The sequence below is a fragment of the Fringilla coelebs genome, assembly GCF_963513975.1.
Source record: "Fringilla coelebs genome assembly, chromosome: 12".
In the NCBI taxonomy this organism is placed as follows: Eukaryota; Metazoa; Chordata; class Aves; order Passeriformes; family Fringillidae; genus Fringilla; species Fringilla coelebs.
Genome location: NC_140038.1, coordinates 21,524,403 through 21,550,090, shown reverse-complemented (window position 1 = coordinate 21,550,090; position 25,688 = coordinate 21,524,403). Strand labels below are relative to the sequence as shown.

At 60.3% G+C, this 25,688-nt stretch overlaps 1 protein-coding gene across 4 annotated transcripts in view; it reads left to right on the top strand.

The window, feature by feature from the left end:
- The first annotated feature begins 6,617 nt into the window (after positions 1–6,617).
- The window catches only part of TLE3 (TLE family member 3, transcriptional corepressor), a 29,911-nt gene continuing 10,840 nt past the window's right edge, over positions 6,618–25,688 (top strand). For 2 of the 4 annotated variants that reach the window (XM_084214066.1, XM_084214069.1), the window contains exons 1-9: positions 6,618–6,756; positions 7,246–7,388; positions 7,522–7,622; positions 7,708–7,771; positions 8,645–8,689; positions 17,340–17,402; positions 17,790–17,864; positions 23,413–23,617; positions 24,942–24,958. In XM_084214066.1, the coding sequence (XP_084070192.1) occupies positions 7,365–7,388; positions 7,522–7,622; positions 7,708–7,771; positions 8,645–8,689; positions 17,340–17,402; positions 17,790–17,864; positions 23,413–23,617; positions 24,942–24,958 (594 nt within the window). In that variant the 5' untranslated portion in view covers positions 6,618–6,756; positions 7,246–7,364. Of the gene's footprint in view, positions 6,757–7,245; positions 7,389–7,521; positions 7,623–7,707; positions 7,772–8,644; positions 8,690–17,339; positions 17,403–17,789; positions 17,895–23,412; positions 23,618–24,941; positions 24,959–25,688 lie in introns of all 4 variants that reach the window. The other 2 variants (XM_084214068.1, XM_084214067.1) reach the window with 1 other exon arrangement.

The following is a 25,688-nucleotide window of genomic DNA, read 5'->3' as shown; positions in this document are numbered from 1 at the left end:
CCCCCTCGTCCGGCCGCCGACAGCGCCCCGCGGTGCGGGAGCCGCTCCCGGGCCGGGAGGGGTGTGGGATCATCCCCCCGCCCGCCGCCCCCCGCAGCCCCGAACTCCCCGGGGTTTGTTTTCTTTCTCTGCCCAGACCTACAACAAGTTGTGTCAGGCCGGTGGTGACACTGCGGGGCTGTTTTGCTTTCCCTCGCTATCATCGCTATCAAGTAGGAGTTAACAGCTCTTGTTTATACAATGCCTATCTGGCCAGGGGCTGATTTAATACCTCCCACTTCTTTTAAGTGCAAATAGACTCTAATGTGTGTATTAGGCTACTTGAGCGGCAGCTCTGCTGAAATACTCGCTTTCCAAATAACTTATCTGCAGTTAATGCCGGCCAGAGGAGAAGAGCAAACTTCTTAAGAATTTAGCAATAAGAAAAAGAAAACAATCCCTTTAATATCCCCCCCTTCCCCGGGCTAAGCATTTGGCCGCACGGAGCTCGCTGGGATTTCTCGGGCGGGATCCTGGGACGGTTCACGGGTCACAGCCCTGATCCGGCTCCTCCAGAGCATCCCGAACCCGTTCCCGCCCGCTCGGGAACTCGGAGCTGCCACGGTACCGGCGCCGCCGTCCCGCAGCCCTGCCGGCCGCTCCCGGGGCCACCGGCGCGCTGGGAGCAGTAGCCACGCCGCTCAGGCAGCGTCTGCAGCCACGCTTGGCAGGAGAGACAAAGAGAAACCTCATCCCTGAGCGAAACTGCGGAGTTTCTGCTGAGTCACAGCCATCAGGGAACGGGGAGAGCAATTACAGCCGAAAACTGGGAAGGCATCCCAAACAAATTGGTTATAATTAACAAGTAGAAGAATAACACCAGTAATACCATTAGCAGGCCCAAAAGCCATTTGCAATATAATATCTATAATTAGACAGTGCTCAGCAAAAGCCGGGGCTGAGCTGTTTGCCCCGGGAGGGGAGGGCAGGTGAGCCCGCGGCACCGCGGGCCGGGATCCGGGGGCGGCGGGCACGGGACAGCGCCCAGGAGCGGCCAGGAACATCCAGGAGGATCCAGGAGCATTCAGGACCATCCAGGAGCACCCAGGGATGACCAGGAACACCCAAGAGGATCCAGGACCATCCAGGAGCAGCCAGGAGGATCCAGGAGCAGCAAGGAGCATTAAGGACCATACAGGATCACCCAGGAGGGTCCAGGAGCAGCCAGGAGGATCCCAGGAGCATCCATGAAGATCCCAGAGTGCCCAGGCTGCAGCCCCGGAGCGCAGGGGGGATGCGCAGGGCACAGCCGAGCCTGCCTTCATCTCCCACATCCTCCGGAGGATTTAACGTCCTTGGACATTCCCAGCCCTGGAATGTCCCAGGCCAGGCTGGCCGGGGCTCGCAGCACCCTGGGACAGCGGGAGGTGTCCCTGCCATGGCAGGGGTGGCACTGGGGTGGCACTGGATGGGCTTTAAGGTCCCTTCCAAGCCAAGCTGGAGCTGCTGGGATGGGACCCGGGCTGCAGTGTGAGTCCTGGGCAAATCCCCCTTCCTGCTGTCCCCGCTTTCCGGGCAGAACTTCGCAATTCCAGCTCTTTGGAGCTGTCTCGGCTGCCGGGAGGGTTCTGGGGCTCTCCCTGCCCCCGCACCTCAGGGTGCTCCTCACCCAGCACTCCCGGATCCGGGCAGAGAAGTGTCGGGTTTGGTGCTGGGAGCGTGCCGGGGGCTCGGGGGGTTCTGGGGGGTCCCGAGCGGGGGTGCTGCCCCCAGGGCCCCCCCGGCCGTGCGGCAGCGGCCGGAGGCGCCGGGCTGGGCCGGGCGCTGGCGTTGCTCAAGCAAATCCGCGGCTGAGGGCGAGGTCAGGGGAGCTGGGCTTGTGAAAGCCGCGGCAATCGGGGCCTGTTGTGGCAACAGCGGCAACCGCCTGGACACCTCACCGGCCGCGGAATGGTCCGGGGGGAAGGGACCCCAAAGGGCTCAGCCAGCCCCTGGCACCGGCAGGGACATCGCCCTCCGAGCGTGCTGCTCCTGCCCCGTCCCGGCGCCTCCCGGTGCCACCGCCGAGCCCCGGGGCCCGGGGGGCGCAGGGCTGAGCCCTCTCTGCCAGAGGCGCTGGAAAACCTCGCTGCCGAGAGCAGAGACAGCGCAGCTCTCCGCAAAGCCAAACATCCAAATATCCAAATATCCAAATATCCAAATATCCAAATATCCAAATAAATATCCAAATAAATATCCAAATATCCAAATAAATATCCAAATATCCAAATAAATATCCAAATATCCGCGCTCGCAGGCTCCCGAGCGCTGCGCTGCCTCCCCGCTCCGAAATCCTTCTTTAGATAAACTTGAAAGCTGAAGGGAATTTGGCAGGCAGGGTCCTGCCCTGCGCGGAGGGCAGATAATGTCACCTGCAGTGTAAACACACACCGGTGACCGGGGCTGGCACCGCCTTGTCAGCGATAAAGTCACCTCTGGGGCGGCTCCCGTCACGCCGGGCTGCGCCTCGGGGAGGAGGGGACACCAGGGACACACGTGGGTGCGGCTGTGTGCGCGCCTGTGCGCACACGTGTGAGCGGCCGGGCATCACCTCTGGCCCCGCCGCCTTCTGCCGCGGCCCCGCAGCGAACCCGCATCGCTCCGGGCAGCTGCGGCCGCTCCCAGAGCCAAGGGGACATTCCGGGGGTCCTGTGGCACGGGGACATTCCGGGGGTCCTGTGGCACGGGGACATTCCGGGGGTCCTGTGGCACGGGGACATCCGGGGGTCCTGTCCTGAGCCGTGCCCCGCAGGAGGCCGGGGGTGGCGGTGGCTGTGCGGATGTTCGGACCCTTCCAGAAGTCCCTGCCCTCATCCCGAGGGATTCTCCCTCCCTCGTGTCCCTCCTGGGGGTTTGGGGGGGCTGTGGACCGGGGAGGCCGGGCGGTGGCGGTGGCAGTGCCAGGGAGGATGGGGACAGCGGCTGACCCCGCAGAGGGGTTTCGGGAAGGGGAAGGAAGGAAGGAAGGAAGGGCAGCTCGGACGGTTTCCCCGAAAGGCTGCTGGGGACAGGACAGCGTCAGCAAGTGTCACAACAGCCGTGCCCAGCAGCTGAGCCCGAGGTTTCTCCCCGGACGTGGGGAGGGAACATCAGCTTCCTTTCCCGGCTGTGCCACCTCACGGGGCACCAGGAACGGGACAGAGCCACCCTCGGAGCCGTGACATCCCCACATGGTCCCCAAAACCCCAACCCTCCCGCTCTCCATGGGGTCACCACCCCACGGGGAGCTGCTCTTTGCAAGGCGCTGGGATGGTGACACTGAGCACCCCTCACAGCCTTCATCCTCATCCTCATCCCCACCCGGAGGGGGCTCCATCCTCGGGACAGGGGGGACACCGTGTCCCCACTGACGTCCGCACTCGAGGCCAGCTGGGAGAGGACACAGCAGCTTCTCCCTCTGAGCCTTCTCCCAAGATCCTTCAGAAAAAGAAAACCCAACTCGGAAAAAGAAAAATAAGTTCTGGGAAAAGATCACGGGTTTCTAATTGGGATGTGCAAATATCAATTTAAGCAGACCTTAAATCAATATGAACCAGAACGTTTCCTTTCACCCCTAATCGTTCTTTTGATTTTTTTTCTCCCCCAACCAGGTGAGTTTTAATAAGCTAAAATAAAACATCTCCTCTTTCAGTGCAGTCCCAGCATGAGGAATATCAATTAACAGAGCCATCCTCGGCCGTTGGAGTTCACCACAACAGCGCTGGAGCTGTGGCTCGATGGGAATGGGAAGAAAATTACAACCTTTTCAGGGAAACCATTAAGTAAAAATCAGAATTTGTCCATAAGTACCACAGGGGGAGGGGCACAGCCCAGCTAATGGCTTCTATTTTGAGCAATAAAGTGAATTTTCAGTGCAAAATCGCCGCTTTCTGTTCCTCTCCCAGTGGCCTCACGTCCCCTGAGTCTGGCCCTGGAAAGCCCCTGGGACGGAGAGTCTGGCTCAGCCCCACCACGGGAATCACCCCCTTTTCCACATTTTCCAGCTCAGTGGGTACAGAGTTAGGGCTGGACAGAATCCTTGAACCCTGGGGTTATTTGGAAGGGACCTTAAAGCTCATCCAGTGCCACCTCTGTCATGGCCAGGGACACCTCCCACGGTCCCAGGTTCCAGCCTGGCCTTGGGCACTGCCAGGGATCCAGAGGCAGCCCCAGCTGCTCTGGGAATTCCAGCCCAGCCCCTCCCAGCCAGGAATTCCCAATATCCATCCCTGCCCTCTGGCACTGGCAGCCATTCCCTGGGTCCTGTCCCTCCATCCTTGTCCCCAGTCCCTCTTCAGCTCTCCTGGAGCCCCTCCAGGCCCTGCCAGGGGCTCTGAGCTCTCCCTGTGTATTTCCCTTCCCCAGGGGAGCATTCCCAGCTCTCCCAGCCTGGCTCCAGAGGGGCTCCAGCCCTGGAGCAGCTCCGGGCCTCCTCTGGCATTGCTCCAGCAGCTCCAGGTCCCGCTGGTGCTGGGATCCAGTGGGGTCTCACTGGGGGGGCAGAGTGGGACCATCCCCCCTTTCCTGCCGGGAATGAGCTGGGGAGAAGGGCAGAGTGCAGAGGAAGGGCAGCGTGTCCCATTCCCGGCCCTGCCCAAGGGGAGCATTCCCAGGAGCTGCTCCCTTTGCTTTGGGGGCTCCTGGGAGCGATGGCCGTGTGTGACACCGGGACCTGGGCCCCGTCCCTCCACTAAATCCCGGCCACCTTGGGCCCCCTCAGAGAGCGCACTTTGCAGGAGGAATAAGGACCACCAAGGTTCCCAGGCCTGCTCCTTGCCATTAATTTTTGTTGTTCCTCTGGCACTGGCGGTTCCAGGAGCTGCTCCTGCTCTGAGTGCTTCGGGGAGCTGTGCTCCCACATTATCCCAGCATCTGCCGGACAGGGGGCTTTGCACCACAATGGGGGTCCCAATGGGTCACTCAAGGGACAGCTGAGGGAGACTCCAGTGGACATCCTGGTGGACACCCCAATGGGCACCTTTGTGGGCACCCAATGTCCATCCTGATGGGTGCCCCAGTGGATACCCCAAGGATGGACACCCCAATGGACACCCAATGGCCATCCCAATGGATGCCCCAATGGACACCCAGTGTGCATCCTGATGGGTGTTCCTGTGGATACCCCAATGGATCCCCCAACATCACCCCGACATGCCCCGTGCAATGCAGGGGATTCACAAAGAGCTGCTGCCTCGACAGAGGAAAAGCCCCCAAAAAACCCGAAAGGCGGCAAAATGAGGGCATTGGGTAGGGCTGGGACTGGCGGAGGAGGCGGGAAGGGCGCGGGGGCAGCAGCCGCACGGTGACTCCGCTCCGCGCTCGATCCGCTCCGCGTTTTGCGGCGCTCCGGCCGCGCCCCACGTGGGGCAGGGGCGTGGCCGGGCGGCGGCAGCCAATGGGCAGCGCCGGGCGCTGACAGCGCTCGTCACGTCAACAACCGGAACGCGCCCAATTAGCGGCGGGCGGGGGGGCCGGGGCACCCCCGTCCCGCACCCGGGGGCCAGCGGGGCGCCCGCACCCCCGCGCCGGGGAGCGAGGAGCGGGGCGGCATTTCGGGGCGTTTTGCCTCCTGTTTGTTATTTAAGCGGCGGCGTTTCGTTCTTGTCGAGAAAGCGGCGAGGCGCGGCGTTGCCGCAGAGATCGCGGCGGTGCCGCGGCCCGCCCGGCTCGGCGGTGACAGATTGTTTGAGCTGGAGGAAGCGCCGGCCCGGGCTAATTACGCCGCCATGGCGGGCGGGCGGCGGGCGGGGGCTGCGCGCCGGCGGCCCCGCGTGGCTTTGATTGACAGCGCCGCTCACCGCGGCCAATAGCGTTGTAGCGGCGGCCCGCTCCGCGCCGCGATTGGCGGAGAGGCGCTGAGCGGCGCGCGGCCCCACGTGGGGCGGAGGCTCCGTCTGACGCGCGGGCGAGCGGCCATTTTGTGCGCTGGGCCGGGCCCGGCCCGCCCGTGGGGCCGCCGGTGCTGCGGCCCCGCCGCCTCCGGCCCGCCGGGACCGGGGCTGCTCCCGCTCCGCTGCGGCGGGCGCGGAGTCCCCCACAGGGGCGCAGCCGGGTGTCCCGCGGGCGCGGCGGGAGGGCCTGACGTTAACGCCATTACCCGTGTTCCTCGTTAAAGCCCCTCAGGCGTGAGGGGAGGCGCGGAGGGGGAGCAGCGCGGCCCTCACGACACATCAAAGGGGCCGCGCGGCCGCCGGGGGAGGGTGGGCGGCCTTGCCGCCGCCCGCCGGTGCGGGGGGCTCGTACCGAGCGCTTTCTCGGTGCGGCGAGGAGGCGTTCCGGTGCCACAGCGCCCGTGTTTGTTTTACCGGCCGAACCGGGCCGCCAGAACGGGGTTACGGCACCGCCGGGCCCGAGTCACGGCCGGGCCGGGGGTCGCGGGGCGGGGCGGGGCCTGCGCGGGGCGGGGCCCGCGGTGGGCGTGGCTCGCGGCCGCCCCTCCGTCAGACACAAGCTGCCATTGTGACGTTACGCCACCGCCGCCCAATCAGCACGCACCGGCGGCGGCCCCACGTGGGCGCGGCGCTCTCCGATTGGCTGGCGGCGGCGAGGCCGCCCGGGTTTTGTCCCCCGCCCGCCGCCCCGCTCCGCCCGGGCGCTGTGGCGGCACCGCGTGCTCGGGCGCCGCTGCCCCGCTCCGCGCCCGCTCCGCGATGGCTCCCGGAGTTACGGCGATCCCGGCTGGACGCAGCTGAACGGCCGCCCCCGGGCGGGGGACCCGCTCGCACCTCGCATGTCCGTGGCGCCCGGGAAGTCGGATGTGTACGGCCTTCCTCCCCCTCCTCCTCTCCTCCATGGCCGTCGTGCTCCGGCGTTAGTTCCTGGCTTTGCTTCCCCTTCTCCCGGCCGCAGGAATACCGCGGGACCCTCCTCCCGCCGCCGCGTTGTTGTTGTTGCCGCTGTGGCTTTTTGATTTTTTTTTCTTTATTTTTTTTCCTCGGGGGGGGGGGTGATTTTTCTCTTTTTTTTTTTTTCTTTTTTTTTTTTTTTTTTTTTTCAGCCAGCGAGTGCCGGAAGGAGGGGGGGGTGAGGAAGCGGAGGCCCGCGGAGCGCGGCGGCCGGGGGGGTCGGCACCTGGCCCCGGCGCTGCGGGGCTGGGCTCGGCTCCGCGGGCGCCTCCCCGGCGGTGCGGGGCCGGGCTGGGGGGGGGGAATGTGCGGGGGGGAACCGGCCGGGCCCGCTCCCCCCCCACCCCCTCCGCCCTCCCTCCTCCGCCCCCCGCACGGACTTTCCTCTCGTCCCTTTGTTCAGTTCTCGGCCTCTCCGGGAGCGCTCCGAGGCCGGCGGGCAGCAGCGGCAGCTCCGCACGTCGCGATCGCCGTAGCGAGGCTCGGCGCGGCTGCTTCCAGTGACCGCGCCCCAGCCCGGCCATGTACCCCCAGGGCCGGCACCCGGTGAGTCCCGGTACCCCCCGCCGCCCCCCGGCCCGCGCCCCCCGCTCCCCTCCCTCCGGCCGCCCCCCCTCCCGCCGCCCGCTCGCCCCTCCCGGTAACCCCCCCCGGTAACCCCCGCGGCCGCTTCCCGCAGGCTCCGCACCAGCCGGGCCAACCGGGCTTCAAATTCACCGTGGCCGAGTCCTGCGACCGGATCAAGGACGAGTTCCAGTTCCTGCAGGCCCAGTACCACAGGTGAGCCCGGGGGACCCCCGGCCGCCCCCCCGCCCCGAGCCCCCCCGGTTCCGCGGGGTCTCACCGTGCGCTCTCCCCCCCCCAGCCTCAAAGTGGAGTATGACAAGCTGGCGAACGAGAAGACCGAAATGCAGCGCCATTACGTTATGGTGAGAGACTTTAATCAGATTTCGGATCAGCCTGCAAATGTCATTAGCTGCGAGCCGCCGAACGGGGGGGACCGGGGACCCCCCACCCGGCACGGGCACCGCCTGCCCGGGGACCCCCGGGGCGGGGGGGCGGTGGTGCCCGGCGCTCCGAGCCCCAGACGGCTGGAAGCGCCATCCCAAGTTTCCTGTTAACCCCTTTGGGGCGGTCCTGCGGCCGCGGGGGGGTCGGGGGGGGCCGGAGCGGCGACCCCGAGCTCGGGGGGGATCCCCGGTGCTGGTGGGGGTCCTCCCGTTTTTGCCCCGAGGCCACCCGGGGGCCATCGCAGCTCCTCCCCCCCCTCCCGTTCATCCTTCCCGAGGGAAATGGGCACTTTTGTTGCCACAAAAAGCTCTTTTTAAAGCTAAATTAGCACGGCGGGCCCCCGGGTGGGCTCGTTGGGGTTTGTGATGGGCTTGGCCGGACCCAGCACCCCCTTTCCCGGCAGCTCCCCTGGTCCCTGGGGGGGGAACAAATTCCCCCCCCCCGGTGAGAAGCTGGATTTTTGGCCAGACTCCGGGCTGTACCTGTTCTGCCAGGGCTGAGCAGACGCCTGTCACCCAGCTCTGCGCCTCTTTGTTTTTCTAAGTAGCTTAGGAGGAGAAAACAGGAGTCAAAAGGAGTGTTCCCTCGTTAAGTGCCTGCCAGTTAAACCCATAAACATCTGCTTATTATAAGGTGTAATTTCCTTGGCTACCCGTGCTTTAAGCCCAGTTTTGCCCAGGATGCTTTTTGGTAATGACCTTATGCAAATGCCTTCTGTGAATTGAATTCAAATTCTCCCTGGCTGTAGTGTTTAATTGAATTTATTTCTATTTTTTTCTCTCCTTCCCCAGTACTACGAAATGTCGTACGGTTTGAATATTGAAATGCACAAACAGGTGAGTAATTTCGAGGGGGGAAGTTGTGATTGATTGATCTCCTGTTGCCCTTTTCCTCCACCTGAGGTAAAATCGGCCCTGATTGCACTAAATAGGGAATAAGTGCTGGAGGCAGGGATGTGACTCCAGGTGGGATCCCGTGGCCCGGCTGTTAAATTGGCAGCCGCAGGTTGATGGCACTCGGTGGGGTTATTTTGTCGATATTCAGGAGGAATTTCGGTTTGAGGCAGAGTGTTTATGCAGAGAGGTGAGAACAGCCTCGCCTGCCGTGCTGGGAGGTCAATACCTGGAATAGCGCGTTCCCAAGGCTTGGAAAACACTGATAGGGGCTGCGCTGGCCTCTGGTCGTGTTGTGGGTACAGCAGGGCTGTTTGTAAGGTCATCCCCTGCTCCCGGCCCTGCCGGAGCGTGAGACCGAGCCGGGCATTATCTCCAGAGCTCACCGTGTGTTGCTCAATGGCACGGAGTTGTCTTTGCATCTGGGAAGTGAAGCAATGTTTGGGACTGGTTGGGGTTTTGGTTTTGTTGGTTTTTTTTTTTTTTCCCCTCCCTCCCCTCCCTTCCAGTCTTCTCTAATGTGTAACTTGCCTGAAGGAAAAAATAGAGAAGGCCCCAGCAGAATGTGGTGTGCTACCTTGATAAGATTATCGGTAAAGAGCCTAAAGGCTGCGCACATGATGGTAAAACTTAAAGGAATAAAGTTATTATTGAGATTAGACCTGATTATTTGTGCTGCTGCTGCTTACTGGTTTTAGAAGGAGTTCTAATTAAGAACTTAGGGCAGATAGAAGTTGACATCAACTTTGCCGCTCGCAAATCAGCCCCATTCAACTCCAAAGTGGTTTGGCTTAATAGCGGCATCGCCCTCCGAGGAGGAGGAGGAGGAGGCTCGCAGGGCGCTGATGAGATGCAAAGCAGCGTCTCTGAATGCGCCTCGCTCTTCCTCCCCTCGCCTTTCTGCGCCGTAGTCACGGGGCAGCGAAAATAATTCCTGCTTAGTCTTCAGTTTTTTATAAATATCTCCTTCCACGCAGATAATCCCGACTCCCCGCTCGGGGGCCGCTGCCCGGCCCGGGGTCCTTGTGCGGGGGCTGTGGGACCCCCGAGCTCGGGGAGCTCGGCCAGCTTTGAGCTGGGGTGCTTGGGAGCACCCCAAAATTCGGGACTGTGGGCTAGGCCCGGCCTCCTGCCAGGAGGGGACGGCGTTGGTGTGGCCAGAGGGACACGGAGCCCGCGGCCACCTCAGCAGCGCCCGGGGGCTCTGGGATCACCTGGAGGGACTGCAGGGACCCCAGCCCGGGCTCCTGGGGCAGAGGGTCTCCTCTGCCCACCCTCCTCCTACCTGGCTGTCGGTGCTGGGAGATGCTGGGATGATGGCCTGGCATGCGGGGTTGGTTCCCTCGCTGGGACATGCTGGAATGGCACTGGGATGCCGGCTTGGTTCCCTCGCTGGGACATGCTGGAATGGCACTGGGATGCGGGCTTGGTTCCCTCGCTGGGAGATGTTGGAATGGCACTGGGATGCGGGCTTGGTTCCCTCGCTGGGACATGCTGGAATGGCACTGGGATGCGGGGTTGGCTCCCTCGCTGCTGGGACATGCTGGAATGGCACTGGGATGCCGGCTTGGTTCCCTCGCTGGGACATGCTGGAATGGCACTCTGGGATGCGGGCTTGGTTCCCTCGCTGGGACATGCTGGAATGGCACTGGGATGCGGGGTTGGTTCCTCGCTGGGACATGCTGGAATGGCACTGGGATGCGGAGTTGGTTCCCTCTCTGGGACATGCTGGGATGGCGCTCTGGGATGCGGGCTTGGTTCCCTCGCTGGGAGATGCCGTTCCCAAGACGTTCCCGAGTGTTTTCCCCCGGTCCGTGGGTGCATCCCAAGTTTCGGCAGCGCGGGATGAGCGTAGGGAGGTGCGGATGGAGCAGCCCCTCCTCCGTGTGCCCTGGGGGTCTCGGGGCTGGCCCGGGAGCCGCAGCATTCCCGGTTTGGCTCGGTCCCCGCCTGTCCTGGTGGTTCCCGGTGCCGGCAGCCCGGGAGGCCCGGCGTGGTCCCCGCTTTGCTGGGAGCTGTGCGAGCCGTTCCAGCAGCATCCCGTGCCCGCCCGGGCGCTTCCCGGTGACATCTGCTGCGTGCCCGCTGCCGGGAACTCGGGGAAGCTGGAGCTGTCTCGTTCTTTAATTGACAGCAGCGCGGAGCAAACAAACAAAGCAGCCCGGGCTGCGCTTCCAGGCGAAAATGGGGCGAGCGGGGAGCGCCGGACCGCAGCGGGAGCTCGGGGAGGGCTTTCCCCCCTCTCCGGGGCCGCAGCATCCCCTGAAAGGCATCCCTGGCGCAGCATCCCCCCGCCAGGCATCCCGCAAGGCATCCCGCTAATTGCGGCGTGGTCCTGCCGGCATCTGGCTGAGGGTGGCTGGTCCTGAACAAACAAGTTTATCAGCTGACCTGTTTAGCGGTTGACTTGTGTTTATCTGCACACAATCAAGTAGACTGAAGTGCTTGAATTATTCATGCAGTGTCCTGCCCTCCAGACTTGACTGCTTGTGATTACATCTGCTCCAGACAAACATTGATGGATACTTCATCTTTAAGCAAAAGGGGATTGTCTGTCTGTGGGCTTATATAACAGATTATCTCTTCCACGCTGAATATTAAGTGTGTGCATATGTGGCTGCGTGTGGGGTTGGGGTTTTTTTTTTTTTGGCCTTCCCCTCTTTCTTCTCGTTTTGTTTCTCGTTAGGAAAAAAATGGAGTTTCATAAACAACTCCATATGCAAGGAAATATTTAGGAAGTGATTCCCCAGTCGGTTGCAGAGAATTGCTCCTTACATCAGCCTTCCTGCTGAACTCAACTCCTTCCCCGGGCTCAGCTTTCCTAAACCCGGCTCCAATCAGGAGTTTTCTTTTGAAACTCCGACAAAACTTTTTTTTTTCTTTTTTTTTTTTCGGTCGGGTTAATTGATTTTTCCAAAAGAAACTTCCCTTCCCCTGTCGGCCGTGCATTGTTTCTGTGCAGATCTCCGTGGATAATCGCTGAGGGCAATAACCATTCCAAAAGGAAAACTCATTTTGCGTGGGGAAACGGGACACCTCGGAGGACAGAACCTTTGTGCTGCCTTTGATTCCTTGTTATGGCTGAGAACGCTCCACAGAAGCACTTCTTGTTTTCCTGCCTAATGCTTGGAACAAACCTAAACCCCCCAACACTTCCAGGGGAGAGAGGCAGCTTTTTGTGTGTGTGTGTTTCTAGAATATTCTAGGAACACAATATCCTTTCTGTCGTGCTCGTTAGCAAGGAGTGCCAGGTAATAATTTGCTAAATACTTCAGAAGCCGAGTAATTTGTGAGCTGTGCTCTCAGCACTCCCAAGGCAGGAGGGAATCCTTTCTCCCTTGGCTGGATTTTGGGGGGTTCCTGGCTGGATTTTGGGGGTTCCTGGCTGAGTTTTGGGGGTCTCGGCAGGCTTTACCCCATTGCTGGTGGTAATTCCCTAATGAGGGGCTGTGTCCTGCCCCTCCACACCCCCGCCCTGAATTTAATTCTCATCAGCCAGGCTCTCCACTTTGCTAATAACGATAGCAGCCACAAATAGCTTTCAACATGCCATTGACAGCCCGCTTGGAGAGAGCACTTGAAATAGTGGTAGACAGCTGAAAGTACCCATAATTGTGCGCCCGAGTGAGAACCACACTGCTCAAGGGCCTGATTTTCATGTGCTTAAAGAGACAATATCCTGGTTTCAACAAATGCTGCTGGTGCTTCACGCCTGGTGTGATTTACTCCTCCTTCTGCCGGGGAGGAGGGTTTGGGGGGGCCTGGAGGGGGCTGTGGGGTGCAGAGCCTTTGGGAAATCACCGCGGGGTGTGCGTGGAGGGGGCTGTGCTTTGGAGATGAGGAGAAGGCTGGGGCTTTGCAGTGGGGGCTGTGGGGTGGTGCCGGTGCCGTGCTCCTGCAGGGATTTAGGGTGCCCTGGGGGTGTAGGGATGGGTTTGTTCTTTCCCAGGGAATGGTTGCATTCCCAAAGCTGGGAATGTGCTCTGGGGCACACGGTGGGATTGGTGGTGTCTGTGCAGGGCCTTGGGTAATGCTGGTGCTGCCTCCCACCTCTGGGGATTCCTGGATTTGAGGATATAAGTAGGGATGTTTTGCAGCGTTCTGTGTTCGACACCTTCTCCCCATCCTTCATCCCACAGCATAAACCCAGCAGCAAGGTTAGGCTGGACCTGGGGCTGGTCTGGCCCAAAATCTGTTCTGGGGCTCCACCTGCCATGGCCTGGTGGGATTCCCTTCCCCATGGAGAATATCTGTGGAAGTTTCTATCTTTCCATTTCCTACAACTTTCTGTTTGGGGGAGAGGTTGAGGGGTGTGTGATGTGTGCAGGGGTTTGGGGCTGTCCTGTGCAGGGTGTTTTGGGGTGTTCTCTGCAGGTCTGGGGTTTTTTTGGGATGTCCTGTGCAGGGTTTTTTGGGATGCTGAACAATGCCTGTGGGTCTGCTTCCTGCAGGCAGCTCCATCCTCCCAGGAACAGGGAGCCCAGGAGGGATCTGTGTCCTGTCCTGTTCCATGGGGGGGATGCTGGGACCTGTCTGAGGGGGTCGCCTCGAGTCTGGCAGACCCCTGCAGCTCCCATGTGCCTCCTGGACATGCAAAGCTGAGACAATTGGACACAAGGAGCGTCCCCAGTGCCAAGAGCCCTGTCTGGGGTGTCCCCCCCACCCTGGATCCAGCCTGGAGCTCTGCACTCCCAGCTTTTGGGTCACTTTTAAGGCTGCTCTGCCTCTCCCATGACTGACATCTGGGGGTGTGTTTTTAAATTCCCTCTGCCCCATCCAGGTGTAGGGATGGGAGTGCAGGAGCTGCAGGGCAGAGCCAGCCCCAGCTACTTAACACCGAGCTGCCACCTCTCCCAGCCCAGCTCCCAGCAGTGCCAGCAGCAGCTCCCCGTGTCCCCAAGTGCTTGGGATGCTGCTGGTGGCTCTGGCCATTTTGAGAGCAGGTGACAGGAGCCTCAGCCGGGGCCAAGTGGTCCCGGTGTTGATTTATCGCCGGTGCAGATGTTTTCTCTGGTTTCGCTGAAACCCCACGCCGCAGGCTCTGGGCAGGGAGCAGGGCAGATTCCTGGCAGGGGCACGGAGCGAGGGGGGATTCGTTGGGATTTCAGCTTCTCCCGACCCCTTGCCCTTTTTAACATCAGCAGTATCCCGGGATTGGCTCCCGGGCTCTCTCCATGCCCCCTCCGGGTGTTTGATCCGCCCTGGTCCAGGAGGATGCAGGGCAGCGGAAGGGGATGCGGAGCTGGGATTGCCATGGCAACCTGCAGTGGGAATGGAGGCTTTCCGTGGCAGGAGCAGCTCGAGGTGGGGCTCAGGGGCAAGGTGATGGATGAGCCCTGTGAAGGGGAAGGTGTCGGGCAGGGAGCCCACCCCTGTTCCTGGCATTCCAGAGAATCCCTTTCCCTCCCAGTTAAAGTTTTAATGGAGACAACTGGAGTTTAATGTGCCAGGGAATGGGAAAAGGGAAAGTGAGCAAATATTTAAAGACGATTGAATCTCGTGTTCACAGGAAACCTCACGGTTGTAAACATAGTATTTTGGACATCCAATATCTCTGTGCTGGATCCCACGTGGGAAGTCTCTTTCTGTGTGGAGTGGGGAGTTTGGCTTCACATCTCACTTGGAAGTTTTGCATTTAAAGGTGGAAGCATCACATGTGCTGCTGGTCAGGGCTGTGCGGGGAAAACCCAGCTCCGTCCCTTCCTGCTCCATGGAATCAGCCTGGCTGGATGCTGTGTTTTTGCAGGGTGCAGCCGAGGGAAGCTGGCTGGTGTTCCCCCCTTCAACGTGGATCAGATTTGTTCTAGAACCTGGGAGCTGCCAGGGCAGAGCTCCTGGAGCAGCGGCCGTGCTCGCTGCATCCCAGTCCAAAGGCTGGAGCTGGAGGAATAAATCTTTAATGGAGCTGCAGCTAAATATAATATGATCAAAGTGCCAGTGCCAAAAAGCCTGGAAGGAGCTTTTCCTGTGGCAGGGCACGGCGCTGGCACCGTGGGGGCTGGTGGCACTCGTGGTGCCAGCCTGGCTGCTCCGGTCACGGCACCGGGGCTGGGCTTGGATTTGGCACTTGGAGCTTCCAGCCCGGGTGCTGTGGGAGCGTTGGGTGCTGAAAACCCTGTGCTGGCCAGAGCCTGGTGCTGGGGACAGGTGTCACCGTAGCAAAGTGTCCCTGCAGTGATGGGACACGGGGAGTGGCTTGCCCCTGCTGAGGGCAGGGACAGTCGGGGTGCTGGGAAGGAGCCCTTCCCTGAAAGGGGCTGGGGCGCTGGTGTCTGTGACTGCCCCATTCCTGGAAGAGTCCAAAGCCAGGTCAGAGCAACCTGGGCTCCTGGAAGGTGCGGGGAGTGGAACTGGATGAGCTTTGAAGTCCCTTCTGACCCAACTGTTCCAGGAGTCCATGATCCCCGGCTGCCTGCTGGATCCGCGCATCCTCACGCTCAGGGCCACGATGATCCCAGTGACTTGGTGGCTGTGGCCAGGGTACCTGAGTCCAAGACGTGGTCACTTCCAGCCGTCCCTGCCTTGGCACGGTGTGCCAGCACGTTCCCTGCCTCTGGAATTGCTAAGAAAAGCATCAGGTGTAACCCAATCACCGGGAGTGCTTCTGGAGAACAGGATGGCCAGGAGTGTTCCTGTGGCTTTGCAGCCCACAGGGAGCTCTGTGGGGACCCCTTGGAGCAGGACCCGCAGCTCTGGGCTCTGTGGGGTTGTTCCCTCCATGGGGGTGGCTCCAGACTGGGACAGGTCAGGATTTTCCTGGTGTTTATGGCGTTGCTGGGAATGTTGATGGTGCTTGTTGGGTTGTTTGTGTAGCAGTGTGGAGCAGTGTTTGTGGAGCGGTATGTCCCAGCCATCCCCAGCAAAGGCTGGGTGTCCATTCAGATTTCTCCCCCAAAATAGGATATTTGGGGATCTTCCTTGGGGTGCTTGATAGCAGGTGGAGCTGAGGGCTCCTTTGGTTTGGTTGGTGCTGTGGGACCCGTCCCAGGGAGCTGAGCTGTGGGATCAGCAGGGTGAGGCTTTGGGGTGACGTGGGGAGCACGGTGGCTTTGGGAGCAGGGGCTGGCTGTGGCTGTCCTGGGAAGGAGGCTCCCTGCCAGCAGGAGGCTGGAGCTCTCCCAGTTAATCACTTGTGTTGTTGATAACGAGCTGCTGGGGCTGGCGGAAGGAATTTCGGGGCGTTTGATTCCCTGCCAGCGCTCGGCTCTGGCCATTGTTGTGGCGCTGGATCCTCGCGGCCGCTCGGCCCTGTTTGACTTGGAGCTGGAGCTGTTTTCACAGCTGCCTCGGCCAGGAGCAGCCTGAGTTAACCCCTGGGAGCTGGGACCCAGCTGTCCCACCAGGAGCATCCATGGGGTGGGACACGGCCATCCCACCGGGAGCATCCCTGGAGAGGGACATGGCCATCCCACCAGGAGCATCCCTGGAGAGGGACCCGGCCGTCCCACAGGGAGCATCCCTGCAGTGGGACACGGCCGTCCCACCAGGAGCATCCCTGGAGAGGGACACGGCCATCCCACCAGGAGCATCCCTGGAGAGGGACACGGCCATCCCACCTGGAGCATCCATGGAGAGGGACACTGCCATCCCACCAGGAGCATCCCTGGAAGCTCCCACAGAGCTAATTCCTGAGGAATGCATCAGGTGTAGCCCAGTCTCCAGGAGTGCTTCTGGAGAACAGGATGGCCAGGAGTGTTCCTGTGGCTTTGCAGCCCATGGGGAGCTCTGTGGGGAGCAGGACCCGCAGCTCTGGGCTCTGTGGGGTTGTTCCCTCCACGGGGGTGACTCCAGGCTGGATCAGGTCAGGATTTTCCCGGTGTCTCCTTGCTCATGGTGCCCCTGGGAATGTTGATGGTGCTTGTTGGGTTGTTTGTGTAGTGGGAGCAGCGTGTCCCAGCCATCCCAGCAGGTCCTTTGGGGTTTTTCCTCCAATAAAGCTCCCCAGGGTGCAGCTGGCAGGTGTTGGTGCATCCAGGCTGTTTCCAGAGCGGGATGTGAGGCTGGCAAAGGGAATCCCACTCATGGGCAAGGAGCAGAGCAGAGCCCTCAGCCCTGGTGGGGACTCAGCTCCCTGCACAGGGCAGGTGGCCTTGCCAAGGTGTGTTTAGGAGAAACCAAACCCCCACTGCAGCCTTGGGAGCGGGAGGAGGTGGAGGTGCCACCAAAGCCTGGATTTCCTGGCATGCAGCAGCTGCTCCCTGGATGAGCCTGGCTGTGTGCTCAGAGCCAGGGCAGTCCAGGCTGGTGTGACACTGCCAGGCTGCTCCAGGACACTCATCCCTTGGTGGGAAGGGGATGGAAGTGTCCCAGGGAAGCAGGGAAGTGTCTCTGGGCTGGAGAGTCGAGGGGGCTCCCAGTGCCTCTGCTGGGAGGGGACAGGGAGGGGACTTTGGGAAGGGACAGAGAGGGGACAGGGAGGGGACTTTGGGAAGGGACAGGGAGGGGATTTTGGGAAGGGACAGAGAGGGGACAGGGAGGGGATTTTGGGAAGGGACAGACAGGGGACACAGCGCTGCTGCCAGGAAGCCTCGTGCCCCCGTGGGAGGCTGCTGCCGGGTGCTGACCGCTGCTTCTCCTTCTTCCCTTTTTTCAGACAGAAATTGCTAAAAGACTGAACACGATTTTAGCCCAGATCATGCCTTTTCTGTCACAAGAGGTAAGGACTTTTCCACACCCTCTTTGAGGGCATGTTGCTTCTCCCAGAGGTTTCCCCTCCCTCGCGGGCAGTGCTGGGCCCCTGGGTGGGGGTTGGATGTGAGAAGTGGGATTTAAGCCCTTCCTGAATGCTGGAGAACCCTTGGGATGGGCAGAGCTGGGCCCTGCAGGAGCTCTGCTCGGCCTGGGGGGCTGCACTGAGCCCAAAAGGCTGCGAGGGGCTTCCCCTTTTCCCTGAGGAGCTCAGAGGTGTCCCAGGCTGCTGCACCCAAAATAGGGCAAAAAAATAGGGGAAAAATGGGCAAAATAGGTCCCAAAAGAAGGGGAGCCATGCCTGGGGTGGTTCTGCACCTGAGCTGCGGCTGACCCAGGCCCTGTGTCCCCGCAGCACCAACAGCAGGTGGCCCAGGCTGTTGAACGTGCCAAGCAAGTGACAATGACGGAGTTGAATGCTATCATCGGGGTACGTGGACTTCCCAATCTGCCTCTCACCGTGTGTATTCCCCTTTTATTCCTATCATTTACCATATCCAGAGGCAACCCTGCACTCAGGAGGGCACCCAGGGCGGCTCCCAGTCCCCAGCCATCCCAAAACCCCAAAGCTGTCCCAATCCCACACCTCCTGGCTGTCCCCAAACCCCAAAGCTGCCCCAATCCCACAGCTCCTGGCTGTCCCAAAACCCCAAAACTGCCCCAGTCCGGCCCTCAGCAGGACAGGGCTGGGAGCTGCTGCCCCCCTGACAGCTCCAGGATTCCAGTGGGATGTTCCTGGGGAGATTTGGGATGGGAGCCTCCCCAGCCCCTGAGGCCAGGCTTGTCTCTGCCGGGCTGTTGGTGTGGAATGTGCTGTGCCCTGGCAGAGTTGTTGTTCCATGCATTGACCCTTCCCTGCACAGACTGAGGGGTTCTGATTGAAAATTAACAGTTCTAATCATTTCTGTAATTGCTGTCACTGCCTTGGTCCTGCAGCAAACCCCGGGACATCGGAATTCCCAATCCACGTCCTGGGCAGGTGCCTCCAGAGCTCCTCTTGCTTTGGTTCCCAGAAAATACTAATTTATAATTATTTTTGTTTTTTAATAACTATTTACACTTTGTAGGCTCCAAGGACCTTTATAATTCTGTGTCTAACTTGCTCTTCCATCCATTTTCCTGTATTTTATGGGTGTCACCCACTGTGGAGTCGTGCTCTGGGCCCTGCAATTCTTGGGAATGAGGAAGCAGCTGGATCCCTCATGGTGGGGTTGGTTCCACTTGGGAAGTGCCCCAGGAATGGGAGCTGAGTTTTGGGGTGACACTGCACCCTCCTTCTGCTCCTCACCCATTTGGGGTGGGCTGGGGATGGAGCAGGAGCCATGGAAGTGGCAGATGCTGGTATTCAATTCAGGTGGATGAGGAGGCCCGTGACCCCCATTCCCTGGGGAATTGCTTCCCTGGGTCACAGCGAGGCCCTGCTGTCATTAACAGCCAGCCCAGCCCTTTAATCACCTCCCTGACCAGCTCCCAGCAGGAATCACAGGCATCTCATCTCCCCTGGGCTGGCCCAGCAGGGAGGGACACGCTGCTGCTCAGGGATCCCAGGGCCTGGCATGGCTTGTCCAGGGATGGGGAGGTGCTTTGGGTGCTGGGTCAGTGCTCCTGCACCTGCTCCAGAGCTTCCCAGAGCAGAAAACCCAGAGGATTTTGCCTTTTTTCCTCCCCTCTGTGCAGGGAGGGGTTGGTCACTGTAGGGTTGCTGCTGGCAGGAGGGGATGATGATTCCATGGCTTTCAGAGATGGTTCCAGGCTCATCTCACCCGTAGTTGGGGTGGAGGATTTGTGCTCCTGCACCTGCTCTGGTGCCCACAAAGACACAAAATCCAAAGGATTTGGGTTTTTTTCCTTCCCCTCTTTGCGTGGAGTGGTTTGTTATTACAGGGTTGCTGCTGGCAGGAGGGGATGGTGATTCCTTGGCCTCCCGTGGCGTTTAGAGATGGTTCCAGGCTCCTCCTGGAGCATGGGGCTGGTTTGGGTGGCAGCTCCAGCTCGAGTCCCCAAAATGCAGAGGGTTTGGTGTTTTGCCCTGCCCTCAGCAGGTTGTTTTTGTAGGGCTGCCCACATGGACGCATCCCTGGCTTGGTTTGCTCAGCACTGGGGTGTCCTGGTGTCCCTGGGCTCCAGCCCTTGGTGGCCCCACTGTCCCCAGCCTGTCCCAACACCCCGGTGCAGATGCTGCAACACCCAAACCCCCCCCCCAAATGGTGGAAAGCTCTTTTTTGCCCCTTTTGAGGTCAAGATCTGTTAATTTTATGCATCTGGGCCATTGTCTCGCAGCTCCTGCGCTCGAGGCTGGGCTGAAATGGAGCCTTGATTTGGTTGTAGCCCTGGAAATGATTGCCCTGGAAATGATTAAACTCCGTCACTAAATTTAACGCCGGTGCTGAACTGAAGTGCTGAACCATTAAATCGGGAACAAAGGCATGGAGCGTGATGGACATAATCCAATTAAAGCCACTCCACCAGCAGACACTCCTTGCCAGCCTTCCTCCCAAATTTGGAACCTCTTCCCATGTCCCCATCTCTGTGTGGCACCGCTGAGGAGCGCCGTGGGCGCTGCCCCGGGCTGGGTGTGCAGGATGTTGTCTGGGATTGTTATCCCTCCCAGCCTCCTGTTTCTGGGACACTGGGGACATCACTCCCTGCCGGGCTCCTGCCAGCACAGGAGGAGCCCACACTGCTGCTGGAATTCAGTTGGAGCCCCAGTGCAGCCTCCTGAGGGATCTGAGTTGTGGATGGGCTCAGTCACTCCATGATCCTGGGATGCTGCTCCACACCCTTGTGCCGTGTGTGTCACTTGTCCAGCAGGACCTCGGTCCCTGGGCAGGGGGATTTGGGGTCCCAAAGAGCCCCCCCATCCCTGGGATGCTGCTCCACACCCTTGTGCCGTGTGTGTCACTTGTCCAGCAGGACCTCGGTCCCTGGGAGGGGGATTTGGGGTCCCAAAGAGCCTCCCCATCCCTGGGATGCTGCAGGAAGCCCTCACCCAGTGGTGCTGTTGGAACACAGCATTTCCAGACTGGGATAAGGGATGGGATGGGAGGGAAGGGGCCTTTCCAGCAGGGAACACTCGGGGCCAGCAGGACCTCTGTGCCACCGAGTGCCAGGTGGGCTTTGTGCCCCTCCTTGGAGTCTCCAGGACGTTGTTCCCGAGGGATGTGCAGGAAGGATGGTGCACTGGGAGCCTGGGAATTCTGCAGCACCACCCCAGGATGAGCCCCGGGCCCCTTGGCTCCTCCTGCTCTCCTTGCCATGGGAATGACCTGCCTGGGACACGGATGGAGCTCTGCAGCCCTGCTTTGGCACCTTGGCTACCCCAGGACATCCCACACGGATTCTGCTCTCCACTCCAGAGGGGAGAAGTCCCAGCCCACCTGGAGATGTTGCTGTGGGCCACCAGGGATGCTGTGCCTGACCTTGGTTCCACCTTCCTGCAGCTCACCGAGCCCCTGGATGGATTTATCTGTTGGCAGCCTAAGGAGCAGGGAGAAATCCCAGTTTTTTCTTCTCTGCTGGAGCAACTCCAGGTGCTGATTCTTCTCCCCATGGTGATGCTGCCTCGCTTTGGTGGGGCTGTGCTGTCCCCTGGGCTATTCCAGGGTTGGAATTGCCATCCACACCCTGGGAGTTGGAGTGCTGCTGTTCCACAAGGCCACGTCCCTTTTTTGGGTGGAAAGCTGCCGGGATGAGTTACAGCATGCAGATGTTTCTGGAAGCTGGAGATTGCTGAGGATAAACCAGTGGATCTTGGTGTATCCCAGGGATGGAATATGGAAATACCAATGGAGAGCTCTCAGGAGAGGAATGAGGGAATGGTTGGAGGTGCTGGAAAACCACCTGGGGCCGTTCTCTGGAATGATGCTCTGCTACAATGGCCAGCCCTGCCTCTCCCTGCAGTGGGTGGAAATCCTGTGAAATGGGGGTTGGGAAGAGCCCCAAGGATCTGTTCCATTTGTTTTGGTGCCAGAGGATTGATCCTGGCACTGAGGAGCTGCCGAGGGACCGACCCTGTGCCCCTCACCCCCAGCTCTGCTCCATGTCCTGGTTTGGGGACACTCTGGAATGTCCATCCTGAGGATGCTTCCCGTCCTGCTGGCAGAACCACTCCTGCTTTTGGAGGGCTCAGGGATTTATGGATTTCCTGCAGCAGAGGCCTGAGGCCTTCTCACTAGGGCTCCTGCTGCAGCTGGGATATCAGAGCTGGATCTCCTGGGATATCTTCCATGGATCTGCTGTGCCTGGCACTGTGACCTGTGCCCTCAGCTCCCACCTGGAATCTTCTTCTGCATGGGCATTTCCCCCTCCATCCCACAGGGATGAGATAGCAGCTCTGGAAGGGGTGGGTGGCCCATCCTGCTGTGTCCATGGAGTGGGACAGGGCATCACCTTCTGCTGCCCAAAACGGGTCCTTCCATCAGGAATGGGCCAGAGCTGTTCCCCCAAAACTCGGACCTGATGTGGGGATACTTATCATGGAATCATGGAATGGTTTGGGTTGGAACGACCTCAAAGCCCATCCAGTGCCACCCCTGCCATGGCAGGGACACCTCCCACTGTCCCAGGCTGCTCCAGCCCCATCCAGCCTGGCCTTGGGCACTGCCAGGAATCCAGGGGCACCTCCTGCAGCGCTGGGGAAGGTGTGCTGGAAATGTCCTGATGGAACTGGTGGGAACACTGGAGCTGATGGAGCCCTCTATCCCCGGGGGTGCTTTGGGGAGCCCTCCATTCCCGGGGGTGCTTTGGGGAGCCCTCCATCCCCGGGGGTGTTTTTGGAGTTTCTGGGGGTGTCCATTGGGCTGGCCCTTGTGCCAGCAGGTCCTGCTGCTCATCCCTGCCCCTGAGTTGCCCCAGGACAAATCCTGATCCAGGCTGGTTGTGGGGACCGGGAGTGGGCTGGGGGGGCTCTGCAGCAGCCGGGGTGTCCCCTCACTCTGGGTGTCCCCAGCTCATGATTCCCATTGTGCTCAGATGGCCAAATGTGATTTCCCTGGGATGCTGCTGGAGGGGCTGTGGGTGCAGGCAGGAGGGTCTCAGGCAGGAGCAGCAGCTCCAAGACCCTCCTGCCTGGACCAGGGCAGGCCTGGGGCCTCTCGGAAGTGGCTCCTTGGATTTCAGCTGGTTTTATTCCAAGATTGTGTTTGAAGCAGGGAATGTGTCTGGTTTTCCCTTCTCTCCCCAAGCTGCAGTTCAGTTTTTTCCAGCTCAGCTGGAGCAGGCAGTGAATCTCCATGGCTGGAGGAGTGCTGGGATGGCTGGGATTCACTCCCAAAAAACCCCTGGGAGCAGCTGGGGGCCCTGTGCCATCCTGGCTGGGCTGCAGCTCCAGGGAATGTGGGGGGTTGTATCCAACCCCACCGTGGGAATGGAGGATCCCTGCAGGATTTATCCAGTGTCAGAAGGGGCTGGCAGCAGCAGGATCCTGATGGCACCAGGACACTGTGAGGCATTTTCCTCCCGCCATGAAGCACCTGGAAGCTGCTCCTGACCAAATGAGCAGAACTTCCCTGTGCTGAGCTGGCTGGGAAGCTCCTGGGTGCTGGAATTTTCTCCCTCAGACTGGTTTAGCTGCTGCCCTCCAGCCATGGAGTATCTCTGCCTCCTGGGTGGGATTCCTGGGGGTTTTTTTATCCCTTTTACTGCTGGAAAAGCCAAGCTAACCGCGTCCTCGGGGATGCAGGATTGTCCCAGGGAGAGGGCGCCTGTGTGCTCTGCCACGGGCTGTGCTGTGTCCTGGCGGACATCCCTGGGCGCCTCTGTCCTCCTGCTGACCCCTGGGGACATCCCTGGGCGCCTCTGTCCTCCTGCTGACCCCTGGGGACATCCCTGGGCGCCTCTGTCCTCCTGCTAACGGGGCTTCTCCTTCCAGGCATCCAGCGGGGCCGCTCCCGGCGCCGCCGGGCCCGTCCCTTCCCGGAGCGTCCCTTCCCGTCCCTCTGCCCCGCTCCCTCCTTGGCTCACTGGTGCTTTCGTTGCAGCAGCAGCAGCTCCAGGCCCAGCACCTGTCCCACGCCGCCCACGGCCCCCCGGTCCAGCTGCCGCCGCACCCCTCGGGGCTCCAGCCGCCCGGGATCCCGCCGGTCACCGGCACCAGCTCGGGGCTGCTGGCCCTCGGCGCCCTGGGCAGCCAGGCACACCTGGCCGTCAAGGACGAGAAGAACCACCACGACCTGGACCACAGAGGTGAGCTGGAGCTGCCACAGCGCTGGGGTGGGTCAGATGGAAGGGAGAGGAAGGTTGAATGACGCTTCCCGCTGTCCCAGGGGGCTCCGAGCTGGATTTGGACACCGCCGGGGATCCAGGGGTCTGGGCACCCTGTGCCACCTGTGCCAGGGTCTCACCACAATTCATTCCCAATATCCCACCCAAATCTCCCCTTCTCCGCTATGAAGCCATTCCTGGTCTCCTGTCCCTTCTCCCCAGTCCCTCTCCAGCTCTCTTGGAGCCCCTTTGGGCCCTGCCAGGGGCTCTGAGCTCTCCATGGAGCCTTCTCTTCCCCAGGTGAACATTCCCAGCTCTTCCAGCCCAGCTCCGGCCCTTGGAGTAGCTCTGTGGCCTCCTCAGGAGTTGCTCCAGGTCCCTCAGATGTTGGGGGAACTCCCTGGTCCTGTCATGACTCATTTCCCACCACCCAACTCTCGGCTGCGTTCAGATCATGGGATTGCCCTCTTAAGGATGCAGAATTCCCTAAAATGATGCTCAACCTTAGGTGGAGCCTGGCTGCAATTCCTGTGCTGTGCCTTAATGGGAAAGCAGCCTTCACCCTCCTCCTCTTCCTCCTCCTCTCCATCACCACCAGAGCCTTCCCACAGAGAGGGATCCAGCTCTGTGCAGCTTTTCCCCATTATTTGGGTTTCCATTTGTTAGCAGGTGGAAGGAGCTGTGGATCCAGCTGCAAACCAGCAGTGTTCAGGATTGTCCTGGCAGATCCCTCTGCCCACCAGCACAGGAGGGTTTGGGATATTTCCACTCTCCCATTGGCAGGGCAGGTTCCCACAGCCTCCCTGAGCTGTTGGGCTCTGCTGGAGGATTTGGGGTGGAAAAAAAGCAGTGAGACAAAACTATTTGTGGCAGTGCTCCTGCTCCATTCCTTTTCCTGCATGGATCCAGATTGCCAGAGATCCCAGGGGAATGTGCAGTTTGGGTACAATTGGGTACAATTTGGGTACCACCTCCTGGGTGTGGAGCTGTGCCCCCAGGGACCTGGGGTGACTCCAGGGACAGACAGCTGGCGCTGCTGCCATTCCCTTTGGATCCAGGGCATTTCCAGCTGTGTTTGGCCAGATAAATCACATGGGCAGAAAGGGGCAGGAATTAGATGGGAGAGATGGATGGAGGGAGATTCTAAAGCTGGAGAGAGCCCAGGCATGGCTTGAGTTTAAGGGTTTGAGTTAAGAGCCTGAGAAGGTTCTGGGTTTATTTTTCTGGTTTGAGTTATCCTAACTTGCTTTATTTTCCTGTCTCTGTTTTGGCCGTGCCCTCCCCTCTGCCCTGGCATCTCCTGAAGAGCGAGACTCAAGTGCAGTAAGTCCCATTCCTTCCTTCTGCTCCCCCTTTCTGGTGGCTGCACGGCTGAGTTTTATTTATCCCTTAAAAACCCACCTGGCGGCTGGGAGCTGCAGGGCTGCCTTTGGCACAGGTCTTATTAAATAATAAACCAGGCAGTAAAATCCCTCATCCTGCCTGGAAGAGCTGTGCTGGGTGGGATGAGCAGAGTCACCTTCTCTGTGGTGGTGGTTTGGAAGTGTGATTTAAATCGCTTTGCTTGTGGCAGAGCATCAGGAAATTCCATCATTTTGGCTGAGTGAGCGTGGTCAGACCCAGAACCCCAGGGTGGCCAGGGAAGCTGGGTCACTCCTGATCACTCCCCCGTTATCTGGGCTCACCTAGTCTGGGATGGGGTTGGTTGTTTCTCCAAATTATTTAGGACTTGGAAGCTCAAGCAGCTCCTAACCAGGGAAATCCCTGCATTTTGGAGACACCTTGGAGGCTGCCCTTGGCATGGATTCCCCGGGGAGCAGGGATGGAGAGGGTGTGGAGGGAGGCAGGAGCCAGGTGGGGGCTGCCCTGCTCATGGAATGGGGCTGAGCCAGCACCTCCCAGCCCGGTGTGCAGGGAAAATGGGACATCAGGAGGAGCTCCTCCACGGGAAGGGCTGTGAACGTCAGAAAGGGCAGCGCAGGGAGGCACTGCCGTGTCCAGGCAGGGCCTGGCCGTGTCCCTGAGCTCCCCGAGCTGCTGACAAGGTGGGGCT